The sequence below is a fragment of the Falco peregrinus genome, chromosome 2 (assembly GCF_023634155.1).
Source record: "Falco peregrinus isolate bFalPer1 chromosome 2, bFalPer1.pri, whole genome shotgun sequence".
Taxonomy (NCBI): Eukaryota; Metazoa; Chordata; class Aves; order Falconiformes; family Falconidae; genus Falco; species Falco peregrinus.
The window spans coordinates 103784885-103801814 of NC_073722.1; the positions used below are offsets into that span (position 1 = coordinate 103784885).

General features: G+C 42.3%; 1 protein-coding gene across 6 annotated transcripts in view; it reads right to left on the minus strand.

Annotated features, from left to right (window-relative positions):
- Nucleotides 1–254: 254 nt before the first annotated feature.
- The window catches only part of GTF2I (general transcription factor IIi), a 78639-nt gene continuing 61963 nt past the window's right edge, over nt 255–16930 (minus strand). For 5 of the 6 annotated variants that reach the window (XM_055797959.1, XM_055797958.1, XM_055797961.1 and 2 more), the window contains 13 exons: nt 16640–16723; nt 16104–16199; nt 14537–14602; nt 13526–13709; nt 12875–12927; nt 11859–11969; nt 10907–10990; nt 9890–10073; nt 8775–8803; nt 7249–7314; nt 5780–5818; nt 3064–3138; nt 255–1347 (listed from right to left, as the gene is read on the minus strand). In XM_055797959.1, coding sequence (XP_055653934.1) covers nt 3080–3138; nt 5780–5818; nt 7249–7314; nt 8775–8803; nt 9890–10073; nt 10907–10990; nt 11859–11969; nt 12875–12927; nt 13526–13709; nt 14537–14602; nt 16104–16199; nt 16640–16723 — 1055 coding nt within the window. In that variant the 3' untranslated portion in view covers nt 255–1347; nt 3064–3079. Of the gene's footprint in view, nt 1348–3063; nt 3139–5779; nt 5819–7248; nt 8211–8774; nt 8804–9889; nt 10074–10906; nt 10991–11858; nt 11970–12874; nt 12928–13525; nt 13710–14536; nt 14603–16103; nt 16200–16639; nt 16724–16930 lie in introns of those variants that run through there. The other variant, XR_008746175.1, reaches the window with a different exon arrangement.

Genomic DNA, 16930 nt, shown 5'->3' on the forward strand with positions numbered 1-16930 from the left:
TGTGCTGCTCCAAATTCACCTGCTGAATTTCAGGTTGCTCCCAGGGAACAGATGCTGCACCCAACTGAATTTAAGCCTTGGAAATCTTCCTTGAAGACACAACCACCTCACCCTCCCCCGGGCTGGATTCCTGTCTGAAAGGCATGACTGGAACTTGCTTCCTTTGCTGGAACAAAGAACTTTGCTACAGCATGTTCTACCTGCCTACAGGACTACTGCCACAGCTTGATTCGTTGTAAAATATGGGACAGTCATGAAAACCATCAGGAAGGTCTTTATTTCTTCATCAGGGCATCAAGTTTACCATTTGCGCATAATGCAGTCAGCCCAAACTCATGCCAATAAAAGAGAAACCTTTACAATAATCTGCATCTTCTCTATAGAGCTTATCATATAGCCAGCGCTTTACATCTCTTATGTAAGAGGTTTGTGAAACTTAAAATGCATACATGAGTCTCTAGGTGATGTGGGGAGCAACCAGGGCTGTAGGGGACCTAACTTCTGACATAGTAGGACTTAACGAGTAGCTTGTAGCATAGGTTTCCATGACTAGTTCTGGATGAACAGAAGGGCATCCCCCACAGCCTTCAGGAGAAAAGCTCTCGCACAGGTCCATGCGAGTTTTGCCTATGTTAGGACTGCGAGACCAGACCCACCATATATAAACCGTGTGATATTCTGGTAACATATGCACTTACTACTTTGCATTAATCGAACAAACTATAACAGGGTTTAATTTAAATTGGTTCCTAATCCACACACTGAAATACTGACCATTTCACAGTCCATCTCATTAATGCATACTAACGGTCAAGTGAACCAGTTTATCTTTTATTTATGAAAAAACATGAATTGTGATAGATATCATAGGAAAAATTAGTTCAAATATACAGATACTATTGTCCAGTCAGCCATTAAAGGAGTAAGAACCAAAAAGTAATGATTTCTCCCCCCCCCCCCCCCCCCCAAAGTAAAACTAACAAACTGAACTACTTGCAGGAATTTTTCCTCATTAGAAAAGCTAAGATGCATTCAGGTATGGCGAAATTCAGCTTTATTGGGAAATGCAGACAGCCTCTGTTAAGTCCCTGTTGATTTTAATCCCTGTCATCTCCCCAGCATTGCTGCATGAAATTTAGTCCTTATAACATATTCTGAAGTAAAACCAGCCATTCCAAATCTACAGTCATTCTTTGCTTTAAGTCAATTCACAGAACTGCTGAAAAAGTAGACATTTCTATCTAAAAGTACAAAAAGGGTTTGTATAGAAGGTACTTCTCTTATACAGTTATATTACACAGCTCAAGACAGTCCCGGCAGGCTCTTCTCAGAAACGGATGCTTGTGACTAGATAAGAAAAATTACAGAAGTGAGTTAGTTTCATCACAGCTCTGTATCTTATCACAAATAGGAGCAGTTTGCATCACCTTTGCCAGTTCTTTAGGCCTAGATTCAGAAAGCATGTGGAAGCTGAATATTGCTCTCACTAAATACGAGATTAGATGTGTGCCTGAGCGGTCTCTGTAAGAATTCAGATCAAATATTTGCTTTAGGAGAAGTTCAGTGGATGGGCTAAAGCATCCACAACTCCGAACCGCTGCAGCACCACGTTGTGCAGCCATCGCTCCAACAAGATTTCCGTGACCTTTAACGGACAGCTGAGATGGCTTTTTATACCTCCACTGGGGGAAGGGCTTCCCATGACAAATCAAGTGTTTCTTTAGTATATTTTCTCCCACCGTGTTCAGTTTTACGACCAGTATTCCCAAAGCAGCCTTCACCCATTTCTTGGGAAGGCTCCTGCTGCACTCGCAACGCTCTGGGCACAGCAGCGGGTATGCTGGTATGTCAGATTCCCCCAGTTTCTACCAAATCATTTCTGGATTTGCCCCTTCAGTCCCTCATCCTGAAGCCACCAGCAGCCCCCAGTGCACCAGGCTGTGCTTATGCTGCCTGGACGGGGACCATGGCTGAGGCTGTCCCCATCCCAAGCAGCTGTCCCCATCCCAAGCAGCGGATGGTGCCCGGAGTGCAGCCCACGGGCATCTCTGCTGGGACAAACCGCCTTCCCACCCGCAGCCCAGCAGAGCTGAAGGACAGAGCTGGGGTTTGCTGGTGGCCTGCGTCCCCAGGACTGGCATGGTGCACAGATGCTTTGGTCTCCAGCATGAATCCCTGCCTTTTCCTTACTAAAGCCAGGCAGGCTACAGCTCGAGCGTACTACACAAATGCATCCAACTTGGTATCAACCAAATCAAACTGCTAACGTATCCAACACTACATGAGGAAAATATTCGGTTGGGAATACGAACAAAAAGCTCAATACAGAGCTGTGATAGCTTAAAATTGCCGTTTTCTCTGAACGAAGCACAGACACGACCGTGGGGGTCAGCCTATTATATCTGGTGACGTGACGGCATAACCGGCACTGCTCTCCACCTCCACCAAATTGCCATTTTTAGGAATGAGTGAAGTTAAGAATAGTATAAGAGAAAGATTCAGACATTTTTGCAATGTAAATGAAACGAAGCTTTTCATAAAAGTTAACTGGAAAAGAAAAAAATCTTTCAAAGGAAACGGGTTTGCCATCACGATTAATAGCTTTACCAAGCATCCCAAGCTCAGACAACGCTGCAATCGTAGTGAAGAGCTTTTCCTGCCCAGCTACAATTTGGAAATATACAGGCTTTACCAGGAATAATAATGCTTTTTCACACAACTATCTCAGAGTTCTTCGTAAACACTAATTCCCTAAGTTTTCCTTTACTCTGCCTCTGAAATATGTCATTACCATCACCCGTTTTTATTTACAGGCCACATTTTCCCAGGACTGTCTGCCTCACCAATGTGCACACCGCATGTTTTACGTTGTATTTGGATAAGGTAGGGAAAACATTCTACGTTTTACAGGTGAGAACTGAGACAAATAAATTAATTCGTAAGTAAAGGACTGGTGCCTTCTGGCATTCAGTCCTGTATCTCAGCCCTCTTCTCCCCACCCAAAAATATAAAAGTGTTACTCCTTGACAGGTGCTGAGTTCAAGAAACAGTAAATTCTTTTACCCAGTGTTGATGAAGTCTACCACGTTGGGTCTGGTTCTTGCTTTATTTGACAATTTTCTTCTGTTTCTGTAATATCTGTTGAAAAAGCAGTAATGAATGAAGAAAAAAGGGAAGTTCCCAATCAATTTTGTTGTTATTGCTGTACTCAGTACGTAAAAACCTATGAAAATATGGAAAGCATTAATTTATCCTCTTGAAATATTAACAGTAAATAAAAATATATTCACAACAATCTGATTCTGTGGACATCGCCATATTCATGTCAATATAAAGCAGCCTGGGCTCTTAGAGAGCTCTAGTTTTTGAAGAACAGAAATAAAAATTTAAAAGGGTTTTTATACAGCTGAAAGACTCACTGGGCTGGAAAGGTACTTAAACCAAAAAGGAAACACCAACACCACATAATCAGTGAAAAAACATCAGCTACATCACTGTTTTGGCCCTGCCTGCTGCTCTGCAGTCCTTCTCCCTGCTCTGTCAATCCCCAGCACCACTCCTGCCTTCAGCCACCTCCTCAGACACGCGATGCTGGGTGAAGCTTTTCAAACACTCACAGGTTAAGCCTGTAGCTCCTGACTTCAACTGCGTCAGGCATGATCGCTGTTTCACGTTTTTAAAGATGCTCTCTTCCAAAGGTACCTACCAACATCTGAAGCTACTCGTGCTCAAGTCATGCCTTCTGGGTGATTTAGTAAATTAACATTCATTGCCCAAACTCTTGTTTTCACAGCACTGACTATTTTTCAGATTTTTTTCCCATCTGCAGGACTGCTTCTCAACTTGATACAGACTTCCACATTATTTTATATTAATCTGTCCAAACCAAATTTTGACTCTAGCTCATTTTATTTCTTCAACGCACAGTATCACATAGGAAGGCTTTATGATATGCTTAAAAAACCCCAACAAAACAGAGACAGAAATTTTATCTTCTTGGCTGAAGCGTTCATCATCTTTTGATACAATTTTTTGCATTTCCAGGAGACTTCATTACAAAATCTTCACTTTTTTTTTGTTCACAGGGATGCTTGGAGGTACATCAAAGAAATCTGGTGCCTGTATAGCACTGCCTATATGACCCGAAGCCTGATCTTGTTCTTTTTATAAACAGAGAATATGATGTTGGAAGGAAATTGGTTTTCCACTGAAGTTGTTTGGAAGATTCAGAGCTAGGGTAATTCATCACTATAAAGCCAAGCCATTTCACGATCATTTTACACATTCCAGCCTAGCTCTGAAGTGATTTGAAGTTCTTTAGCAACTGCATGCCTTTTCTCAAGATCATTCCTCTGGTTACTGGGTCTGAATCCAGTTTGGGATGACAAATCCATACCCATGCTTGTCTGTTTCTTCACAACCATCACTTTCAAGGCTCATAGCTAGATTTCCTCCGCGTGAAGGTACCCAGGAACAACTGTCTCCCTCCATCATCTCACAGTTTCAGCAATCCCGCATACTTATGGCATTACAAAGACATCTGATGTTCCAGATCTTTCAATATCCCTGTATCTTTCAATAACTGTGAGCTTAAAATCTGCAGCTCAGCTCTTCCGTGGCTCTTAACACTCGCCTGTTTTTTGTTTTGACCGCTGCAACAGGATTGATCTATGCTCCAAGAAAGACCTGCTCCCAACACTGGGAGAACCTGGCCCTGAGCTTCCAGCAGCAGTTCTGGTTGAGCATGTCATCCCAGTGACCTGACAGGGAAACAGGGGCAATGGGCACTGGAAAGGGCATTTCCATGGAAAAGGATACAGAAGAATGGAAACGCTGAGATTTGCTGCTTTCTCTTTTGGAGGGACCCAAGCAGGGTTAGGGAATGAACTCAAGGTGAGAGTTTTCAGATGACAAGCACTGAGGCACGGCGGCCACCACCCCAGGGCTGTTGGCTACGCTGCTGGCACATCAGAAAGCCCCTCCAGGACCAGCTGGCACAAAGGCAGCAGCCTGGCCAACTCGGAGCACCTGCCATCCCCTGTGTCAGCCACGCCAGAGGCAGCCACAGCCGCCCCGGGCTGTGCTGACAGGCTGGGACTATAGCAGAGGCAGCATTTAGAGGACCAGAGCCCACAGCAGCCACCAGCATCCCAATTCTCAGGTCAGTCCAGCACTCCTAATGCTCCCAGACCATTGCATGCAATGCATGCAATGCTCCTAATGCTCTGAGACCATGCAAAAGCACAGGGGGGTAAAAGATCTACAGCCTCCTTGGTCTTGCATATATCGACAGCTGAAAAAGATACAGCTCCGGTATGTTCTTGGACAATAGGAAAGTTGGATGTTTTTCAGGGCTTAAGCTCTGAGAAACATCAATACTCCCCTTCCCTGCACAGCACATGCAGGCCAATGTGGCATTCAAAGTTCCTGATGGTGGCAATCGTTTACTTGCATTAATTGTGGAAACTACAGTGTTGAATAACGAGATGCATTGCTCAGGACATGAGCAATCACTCAAAGCCTATATATATAGTAATGACTCACCAAGCAAGAACAACAACTCACAAAACTCCTTTGTAAAATTATTTGAATAATAACTTTTGCTGCAGAGTGTTTTTCACATGATGCATCCTGATATTAATACAGACAAAAAAATGTCCTGGGAACAACTAAAAGCCCTTTTCTGTTTTGACTGACCTGTCTCCTTTAAAAAAAGACGCAACTTTTTTCACAATTACTTAAAAATGTTTGTTGAAAATAGCTGAAGACAAACACTTACCTCCTACAGATACTTCCATTTGGCTTGGTTCAGCTGGCTCTTAAATGAAAAAAAAAAAACAAACCAACAGTCAAACGAATATGAGTACAGTTTCAACAATATGAATCAGATAAGCATCTTAGAAAAATTATGGCAATTAAGCTTTCCCTGAAAAAAAAATGCCTAATTTTTTTCTCTTCTCATTAGACTCAAATAGCTTTGTCTGGGAGAAATATGTGTAATATTCTATACAGTCTGCAAAAAAAAACCCCACCCAGAATATAGCCAAGTATTTATTATATTACACTACCTAAAACTTTCTCTTCTGACTGAGTTTGGCCCACTGCAGCAGACATATCAAGTCCTGGCAGAACATAACACACACTTGCAGGAAATACATCAAGTTTGGAATGGCTTTACTCAAACCACTTAAATATAAAGCAGTATTTAAAAAAAAAGTCACCCCTTCTGGTTAGAGCACTGTCTTCCACAGTGAGTATGTGTATTTTGGGAGAGAGTGAGAAGGCACGGAATAGGGGGCAAAAAATACGTTTTAATTCCATAATGCTTTTTCTCCCCGCTATGTTGATGGATTATAGATGGCCAGGTGCTGGGCAAGCTCTTCAGCCTCTGTAACACTGTGGGTGAGTGAAGGACGGACAGACTGCAGTGGTTCACTGATCACAGCAGCCGTTCTCCTCCCTCCCACCGCCTCCCACCGCAAACAGAGCAGCTCGTAGTTTCTTTTGTAATTATTTCAGCCATACAAGCATCCCTTACTCTTAAGAGGTTTATTGAACGCTCTCTCTTAGTCTCCTCGTTTCTTTGAGTAACAGTTTATCCAGATAATTGCAAAAGTCTTTCCTGCACTACACCAGTTCGGGAGACACGTTTTTAAAAGATCTGCGAGCATTTACGAACCATACTGCGTCAAATGGAAGTCGCCCAACTACATTCACTTTAGCTACCCATAGCGTAAAGCTAAGTTCTCCATTCACACTAAGACAGGTGACGTGTGTGCGGTCTAGACACAGTCTAGCAGGGGTTACAGAGCTCTGCAGCAGGCAGAAATTCCATCAAGACCCCATTCGAGGTTCTCACATGTACACAGAGAGATATGCAGCCAAGTGAGGTTTCCATGTGGCTCAGACGCACACAGACTTTGGCTTAAGCAGGTATCAATAAATGGATACTGAGTTTGCTTTATGTATTGCCCCTACTAATCATTCTTCACAGCTCACTCATCATCTGCAAAAATCAAATCAATGAACACGCCAATGACACAGCTTGACAGAAGCAATAGCTCTTTCTATTAATTTATTAATATTTAATAGCTATAAAAGTCACCGTCGAACACCATCTGTCAAAATAAAACGGCTCATCACGAGCAGCGTGTACCCAGGACACGACTACTAGTATCACCTGCCAATAAGATCGAGAACTCCATACCCTACCCCTCCTGCAAGGACATGCATCGCGCTCTGAATCACCTGGTAGTACTGGTGCTGCTGCTGGTGCTGTTGGCGATGCTTCTGCTTCAGCTTTTTCCATCAGCTCTAAGAGTAGACATGATCACTGTTTAACTTCACAATGACAATGGTCCACATGTAACACAAGGGCAATCTTACTTCTTGAATCTGCAAATCCTGAAACTTGCCGCACGAACAGGTTACTGATGCTTGTGATTGAGTTGCAGTTCAGTATTTTTTGTTACAGAAAACACATTCCCTATCTTGCCTGCAAGCACCATAAAACTTCCTTTGAAGTTCCCACATGTTCCTCAGAAGAGGAATAAAGCATCGTACCTATAAGCAGCAGGCTCAGAGCCTTTCAGTCATTGGCCTTGGTGTCTATCAATATCAGATCATTTCCAACATAATTAACGGACACGAACAACAGACAAACCCCACATGTTCAATGGCCAACCTGCTCCCCCAGTGACGGAAGACGGTCGGATTACCTGTGTTGCTCTTACTCAGCCCTTAGCTAGCCTCAGTCCCAACACATGCTGAATAGACAACAGTTTAATAGCTCCTTTCATTTCTAATTGAATTATTTGGAAACGCTATTACACACTTATCTGCCTGGAAGGTCCCCTCTTACAAAGGGGTCCCTTTCCCACCTAAGACGGCGTGCCCGGGACCGGTAAGCATGTCAGTGTGAGTTACTAGCTACAATACCTTCCTGAGGACACCTCGTGCTTGCAGTTCGCAGATCTCAGCACATTAACATACTGGAATATACTGGAATTATTAAAATGGAATATACTGGTGGCTGGATACAAAAGCGGTGATGCCGGTGGCTAAGGCTCAGGCTGGCTCGGGCCAAAGGAATGACAGCAGGTTACCTGCCCTCTGAACTTCTAACCTGACCCTGGCTCAGAGAGAACCCGGCACAAGGGACACGGTAACAGCAGCGTTTCGCAGTTTCGTTTTTTTCTCTTAAAGAAGATCTAAAAAAACAGGTCACAATTATTTTAGGCAACTGAAAATACTACAACTTCTTTTTTTCCAACCCCAAACAATTTCATTAACATGGCCAAGTTGGCCACAGCATTTCAGGTCATTACACTCTGCCTCTCTAAACTGCTACACTTTCGGCAGACTGCAGAATTTTTCACTGGAACACGGTTGTGCAGCTACTGGAAAGTTCTTGCTTATTAACTGACATTGCGGTGGATCCGAACCTAAAATGTAGGCACTCCCATGTCAGTCTGCTGCTCAGTCAAGGTCCTAAATCTCTTTGGGACTCTGCAGCTGAAAAAATACAAAATCAGTATCTTGTGGTTTTGTATCACAGTTCATGTGCTAATCTTACACTGCTCTGTAAATGTACCACGCTGCTCTCAAGTTAATTGCACGTGCATGTTTAGTCAGGGAACCTTCATGAGACACAGACAAGAGTTACACACAGAACTGAACCACCCTGCAGCCTCTGCCACCAAACCCAAAGGTGGAAAACGAATCTGGGTAAGCTACAAGAATACATTTGCCATCAGCGTCTCATAAATACTTACGATTGTTAATCACAAGTCCTGGCAATGGTCTGCAAGAGAAAAAGAAAAGTTTACTGATTCTAAAAGATACTGCATGGGCCTTCCCTCCCAAAGCAGCCTCACCTAACCTTTCGGGACAGAGGTCATGCTAAAAAACACACAGGGAGTTGGACCAAAGCATAAGGAACCGTCACAGCAGCTCTTGGGCACCCTGGCTTGTGTGCTCGCACTTTGAAAAGGAACATAGACAGAAACATCAAAATCCTTCCCTCGCTCACCACCAGCTAACCAGGGAGTCCCCTCTTCTTCAGAGCCCAACTCGACACCGTGGATCGAGCAAGAGTCCTTTCAGTTAGGACACTTCATGATTAAGGGTTGAGAGTTCAGACCCCTTAGTAAAACATATCTAAGAGATTTCTCTCTTTAAGTATAAACTGAAGCATTCAGACTCCTGTGAAGCAGTCTGCGACTTGAGAAGTCACATAAACTGTTAAATTTGTATTTTCTATCCCTGAACTCCTCCCTAGTATGATTCCAGAGTTTCATCTGTTCTGCTTCATGCATACAAATATACTTTGTATATATGTGTGTATATATATGTCTGCGGAAATAAACACATATAAATGAAATCCACTTATGTTGTAATTGGGCAATATTGTATTTTTAAATATTGTAGATAAACTCATTTTGTAGGGAAAAAACCATTTATCAAAGAGTTTACTTAACTCAGGATGCGTAACATCTGAAATATTAATACTAGTACAAACACTATTTACTGTTAAGAGCCAACAAGCTGTGGACTTGTCTCTCAGAACTTGATCTTACAAATGGGAGAGCAAGGCCCACAAGACTTTAGGACTCACAGATACGAATGGATTGCAACTGCTGTAATACGCCTGTAAATAAAATGCCCTGTGCCATACTCAGTTGGACACATCCTCCAAAGAGTCACCATCTTCACTCATGCTATGAACATCTGGGCTCCATTTGACCTGATCTGGTTTTACCCCAAGGAGCCAACATCTTCCACTATTTAACGATGCGCTGCAACTTCTATTCTTTCCAGTCTCGATTTATTCCAGACACAGGGCTGTCCTCGCGACATCTGTACAATCTGATCAGTGGCAACCACTTACCGAATGACAGTAAATTTGATAAACTCCGCTGATTCCAAAATCTTCCTCATGGAGCTAATTTCCAGATAACTGGGAGCTTTGAACGCCACGCCAGGAGGCATCCCATCCACCACCACACAGCCAGGATTGACAGTGATCTTTCTGTACGGGACTTTCACAGGGAAATTCACACCAGTGGCTTCACCTAAGTGAAAGAGGTCATGGGTCATGCTTATTTTCAAGTCTACATAGTTATGATTACCTTGAAAATAAAGTCCTCAGACAATTAAGAAACTAAATGCAAATCCAAACTTTCTATTGGGTCTGAAACTAGGAAAATTCATGTGACAAGGAAACCATTACAGTGTTGGAAATAGGATGAGCTGGATTCCGCTCATCAACATCACTACAAGAGCTACAACTCCAGCTCTGGCAGCTCAGCAAATAAAGAACCCATGTTCTGTGTTTACTAAGAAAAGGTACAGAATGGGGTATCTAAGGAAACAGCTAGATGGAGGAAAAAAAGAAGCATCTCCTGCAATGCCATGAAAGCAATTCAGCACAGCCCTAGCGAGGGAATTTCAGACCAAGAAACTCAGGTCATTATTGCTGTACAATGCAAATAGAAAGTAAAAAAGAAAACTATACACAGCAAAAAGACTGAGCTGCATTTTTAAAACTACTCTAGTTCCAAGTATTAAGAGGACAGGACTATGAAGCCCTAAGAAGAATCATGGAGTGCCAGCACAGTAAGTATTCCATCCCTGTTTACACAGAAAAAAACAGAAAGGGAGTGGGGGGGTGATGACATAACACAATCTATACTCTTAGGATTTTTTGTTTAAAACACCAAACAACCTACATTGCTTATAAAAGATGCTTTTTGAAGTCAAAGTACAACATTCATATACAGTTCTCAAGTTCGTTCATTTTAATGATCAGAGATATATCATCCACTGCGATGATTCAGTAATGTCAACACCAACAACATTAACTGCATTCACACCCATGTAAAAACAGGGAGGAAGAAGCAATTACCAAATTTCCGGCTAAAAAGATCATTTACTTGCTCTCTCAATTGTCTGGCCTTTTCTACTTTTGACAGTCGCTCGCTTTCATCATCTGGAAAAAATTGTTAGAAGAGCATCAGCATCAAGCAGACTCCCCCCCTCCCCAAAGCTTGTTTACTGTTGCATATTTACTCAAAGCAGGTACACCCCAGTGCCTCAAACCAGGAGCTGTCTTTGTTCCTAGCTTTAGCAGCAACACAGAATTGTAGAAATATGCAAAAAGAGCTGGTGATTAAAAAATCCTAGAATGGTTTGGGCTGGAAGGGACCTTAAAGTTCACCCAGTTCCAACCCCCCTGCCATGGGCAGGGACACCTTCCACAGAGCAGGCTGCTCCCAGCCCCATCCCACCTGGCCTTGATGGGATGAATCCTTCCAGGGATGAATCCAGATTTACTGCCTAGAGATGATTTTGTAAACTGACATCTAAAATCACAAATTATATTTTCTTACAGTACGTATAACGGTAAATAATGTATAAAAGCCAAGTGACCATTCTATAGGTGGCCACAGCATGCAACGTTCCTGTTTCTAATCAACATGATACATGCCTAAGAAAGACAATGCAGTTCAGTCTGCATGGTTATGTGATTCAGCCCAAGCACCAAACTCCTGAAGTTGCCAAGAAAATTGCAAACCAATATTTAATTTATTGCATGAGAAAAAAGGGAACAATGTGGATACTTCTGAACTAAGGGTTGGACCAAGACTATTATAGACCTGTCACTGAACAGATATTAATGAGTGCTAGAAAATATTTAACATCTCAGCAAAAACCAGAATGGTAAATTATGTTCTTTGTTGATAGTACTTGTATTTCAGCGAGCCAGCTTGACTGCTGGAAAAACTTCATCAGACTAAAGAAATGTCACCAAGGATATAAGCACAAAAAGCGTGATGTGACCCCAGGCAATGACATACCTGGTATAGTCACTTGAATGATGTTCAGATCTTCAACCCCTGCGGCCGTGTTCACCACTGTGTTTGTTGTGGTGCTTGCTGTATTGGCTATGTTAGATGAATTATTTTTTCCTAAAAAGGAGAGGACTGATTTAAAAAACAATTGTAGACAGCCCCAAATCTTGAATGGCTCATGAAGAAAATATTCCAAAATAACAGGTATTAGCAAAGTTTTCAATGTGGACCCAGTTCCATTTTCACAATGGGAGCAGCTTCCAATGAGACATACTTATTGAAGGTACATGCTCCAATCCAAGAGAAAGAGCTAGATGAAAGATATTAAATCTTTACCTAGCTGGGTTTCTAAAAAGATTGTTATTAAAAGGAAAACAAAAAAAGAGTATATGGAGCGTGTATTTTGGTATTTTTATTAACAGGAAAATCATAGCACTTGCAGTTAACTCAGTAACACCTACCGTGCATTCACAAAAGAAACACTTTACAGTTATATTTCTGAATATGTATTGTGCCACACTGTCCAGTGGCACAACATAGCCAAGTTCAAGTAACTCTGCAGAGTTTTGCCAACCCATAGTAAGAGACAATGATATGACTCAAAACACTTCATCCCTGACCTGCCTGACACAATATTTTCTACTGCTTTTCTGCACTCCTGTCTGTGGAGGACTTGTCATTTAGATGATCTATGCATTAGAAGCAAATAATTTATCTCTAGACCTGAATTACTTCTGCAAATCACACATTCCTTGTTACATTTTGAGAAAAGGTAGTAAAGAACACATTAGAGGCATGATTATTATGAATAACTTGAAAAATTTAACACTCCTTTGCTAAAGCTATATTTAACTGTAATGGGCAAGTGCTTTCCCCATTGTTAAAAAACAAGAAGCAAACAAACCAACCACAATGTAGAACGAATCTTTCAGGAGTTCATTAACACCGTGCAGCTCTCCTGATCTGGATTTAATCCTTGAAAGAGACTGTTATGTAGAACATTAAGCAGTTGCAAAACTCACTTTGGGGGCTTCTAGCAGAACATTCCTTAATAGCTGCCTCAAACATCTCAGGCCTGCAAACAGATTGAACATTTAATGTACAATTAAAAAAAAATTACATTAATTGGCATTAAAGAAAATGCAATTTTCTAATATTAATCTATCAAAGGCAGGAACCAAGTGACAGCCTCTCAGCCAAACAGCCAGACAAGAACGCCATGGTCGGGAGGCTCCCCAACTGCTCTTGCCACTGTTTCTGCACTGGCACACAGGTATCTAAACCTATTCCAGACAAGAAAAATAAGTTCTTACAATGCCCAATTATATGAATCTCCACTTCTCAGCTCCTGGTACCCTCCCAGCAACTTTTATGAGTAACCCGTAAGAGCTCCATGCGGTAGGAACTAAACCAGTGGTGCAATAACTGAAATGGGCTAAAAAATCTGGACTTGCTCTTCCTCCCAAAATAGGTTGTGAGCATCTTTCAGAACAAAACGATTACTGTATCCTGCTCCTCCTCTACAAGAGCTTTCTGACCATTTCCTCCTTTACTAAAAATACTCCAGTGTGTACTTTACAGGGTAATTCAGCAATTTGGCAACCCAGTTTCATTTTTTGTTCTACATCTCAGTTCTCATGGAATAGATTATCAGAGAGAGACGGGAGTCTTACTTTTTAATAATGAATTTTATCTTGGATTTGTTTCTCAGGATCTTCTCTAGTCTTGGAATTCCAAAAGTAGAAGGTCGGCGGAATGGCACCCCCTCGGGCAATCCTTCCACGTAGAAAACCTCCGGGAAGGATTCAAACAATGCAAAGGGCACCTTCACCGGTTCGGTCAGCCCCAGTGCTTCCCCTGAAATGCAACCCAGCAAATAAGCTACCAGCTAGGCAACTGGTGTGTGTATAAAAAGGAAAACCTTAGGTATGAATGGTATAGAATAGCTGGCACATACATACTGGACTAGGTGGAACCAGCAGGCTTTGCCTCTCTTGGTGACAGCTATGAGTAAGCAGGAAGGAAATGAAACACAGCCTCAAACATAACTCATTCTGCTGCAAGTCTGATCATAATTTGCCGTGGAAAGTTAGTAATTTGCCGGCAGCTCATGCCACTGGCTTGGTCTGCACACAAGACTATCCCATTTGTACCCTGCTTTGTTACAGGCAATGCATTCTGTCGCTGTCTCTTCTACAGAGCAGCATCAAGGGCAGGTGCGACTAGAGATCTTGTTCCAAAAGCTGCACTCAGAAGGAATTCGGAGAAGTCATTAGCTTCCCAACAGCCTGCACTAGAAGCGCGAGGATATGATGGAGCATCTCTCCAGGTACCACCCACAACGTATCGAGTCATGCAGAAGCTGAACTCATGCAAACTTCCATTCATAAGCAGTGAAGAAAACTTAAAAAGATGCGCCAGGATGTGGAATCCCCGCGTCTCTGGGTCATTAAAGCAGCGGTAATCCGACCACAACTTCTCCATTTCCAAACCCAAATCAAATAACCAGTGGAAACGTGACACAATTGCAAGCAACCTACATGAGAATGAGCTCAAAGGAGAAATGCCTAGAGCACACAAGGATTGCAGGACCTTCGGAATAAACACATGAACGCCTCTCTCACACATCTTTACTGTACGTTCGTAAGAAAGACAGCGCAGTAAAAAAGAATCAATACACTTACCACATTTTTCATTAAAAAGATTTTCGACTTTCTGCTTTAAGTCAGTAATTTTGGCATTCCACGCTTCTGCCAGGAGGAAATCGGAAAATTAAAGCAACACTTCCACAATGAATCAGTCCTTGAAGAAGACTTTAATAAACGTTTAATAAATTATTATGCTTGATAACTGATTTACTATAACAGTAAGACATGCAAAATGGCTTTCATCCTGCAAACGGCACCAAAACATGCTGCTGCAGTCTAAACCCATATCCACATCAAGCCTCATTTTCCCGAAGCTTTGAAAGATACTGCTACTAGGTAAAGCAAGGGCAATTAAAATTGAAACCCAAGAGCGATCCACATTTACAGCAGCAGACAGCATCAAATTTAGTCATCTGAAGCAGCACCCAAAACAGCAGCAGAAAGTTCTTCAGACGTTCAGTGCCACAGCCCCGCAACACACACCACTGTCCTGAGAGCTATAAACTCCATCTATATAGTTTCAGCTTCAGTGGGTAAGATTAAATCTCCATCTAGCCAGGCATTTTGTTCCTGACAGCAACCCGCAGCAATTCCTAAACCGGTTTACCCTTGGCTGCAGGTAAGTGGTCCATAGCTGGTCTACAAAACTAAAAACTCAGTTGAAAAGTTTAAAAAAGTTGCAGGTGTTTTTTTTTTTTTAAAAAAAAAAAAGCTTAGGTGTAGCAATAACAAGAAAGTCAAGAAACCTGCAACAGCTCTGCATAGGACTGCTGCCCATGCCAACAGGAGCCGTCATACCCAACCAGTACTGTATATTCACGCTAAACTGGCTCAGTGGGAGTAAAGAACTCCTTTGTTTCACATTTTATGACTATATGGCTAAAGAACAAGCACGGGAGACAAACACGATAAAGCAAAAAACAAACTCCCATATAAATATAAGCAAATAAACTCTGAAGGTCGGGGTGCTAAAAAACCAGTTTCAGGAGACTGGGGGAACTGCTTACAGTCACCCTGAACACAGCCACTCGGCTTCCAGTCCTCCCTGGCTTCTCCTTCACTGATTTTTTTCCAGAGCTGGGGACATCCATAAGGGTGATCTTGCAAAATCAGCTCGGATAGGTCACGGCTTACTGGTTTGTTAAATCCTTCCTAGTTCCTATGGGCCACCTGGGTGTCTCTGCACAGTGGTGCTCAACATTTCACGTTTGTGGAGCGCTTCTTAAGCTTCTGCACCATGACAGATCTGGACTGGGTTGATGCACGCTGGGGGTGCTGTGCACCAACAGGTCCCTCAGGGGTCTGCAGCACCGTGAAACAACAGAGCAGCAAAAGCCTGAAGGGACTGAGTTTGAACCCAGGTTAGTGAGACCCAATGGACCTGTGCTGCACTTGTGCAGCCACCTCTATACATCAGCCAGGATTTCTCCGACGTAGATTATTCTACATGATGAAGAACTGAACATGCACGAAAACAAGAACTTCTGTCATCCACTAACTGTAGAATAAAACATGAATTCCAGATCTCTCCGTTATGTCATCACCAGAAATTTCAACACCAACATTAACAGAAAGCACGTGAGTGAATTCCCACAACATTTACCGAATGAAAACTCTCTTCCTCGCGGCTTGAAGCTCATATTGGACCCATTGGTTTGAGAATTAGTTCGAACATCTGTTGTTTGTGGTTTATTTGGACCTGTAGGAAAACATTATATATATACCTGCAGCGAGCAGAAGCAAGCATCATGGAAAAAGAACAACACATCAAACTTGAACAGTAGAGAAAACTTCACTTCTGAATTACAAGTGGAATAAAAAAAAACCTTAAGAAGTTCCTCTAGCGCAGTATTTTAAGCATATTTTAAGTATTTTAAGCCAGTCATCTGCTCAGGACCACACCAGATCCCACATCTCTGCTTGGAATAACATGCCCAAGCAGGCTGTCAGACGCCAACATAGAAAAATGAAAAATCAGCCTGTTTCTATATTAAAGCATATCTGAACCCCTGAAACAAAACTGAGTTTGCTACATGAGGTGCATGTGTAAGTTAATTACGGACTGTGAAAATGGGGAACAGAAAGCATGAGAAGAATAGAAGAACATTAGAAGAGTATTTAATGATATTTCTTCCATACCTTCATCGACAGTAACTTCAATCTCTGGGACCTTTGAATTGCCTGCAGGACTTCGTGACCTTTTTGAACTCTTTGGACTCATTGCTGGAAGTGAACATAATACAAGGTGTAACAGGCAAACCCTCTGTAACATATATCCTGCACAGCTAATGAAAAAGCAGCTGTATTCTGAAAATCCTGGCAGACTGAGGGATCACTTGTGTCTGTACAAGTACACAAAATCTGAACAACATGGTGATGCTCAGCCTTAAAAAGCAGGCATCACACCCAAATTTTCACTCCACTAATTCA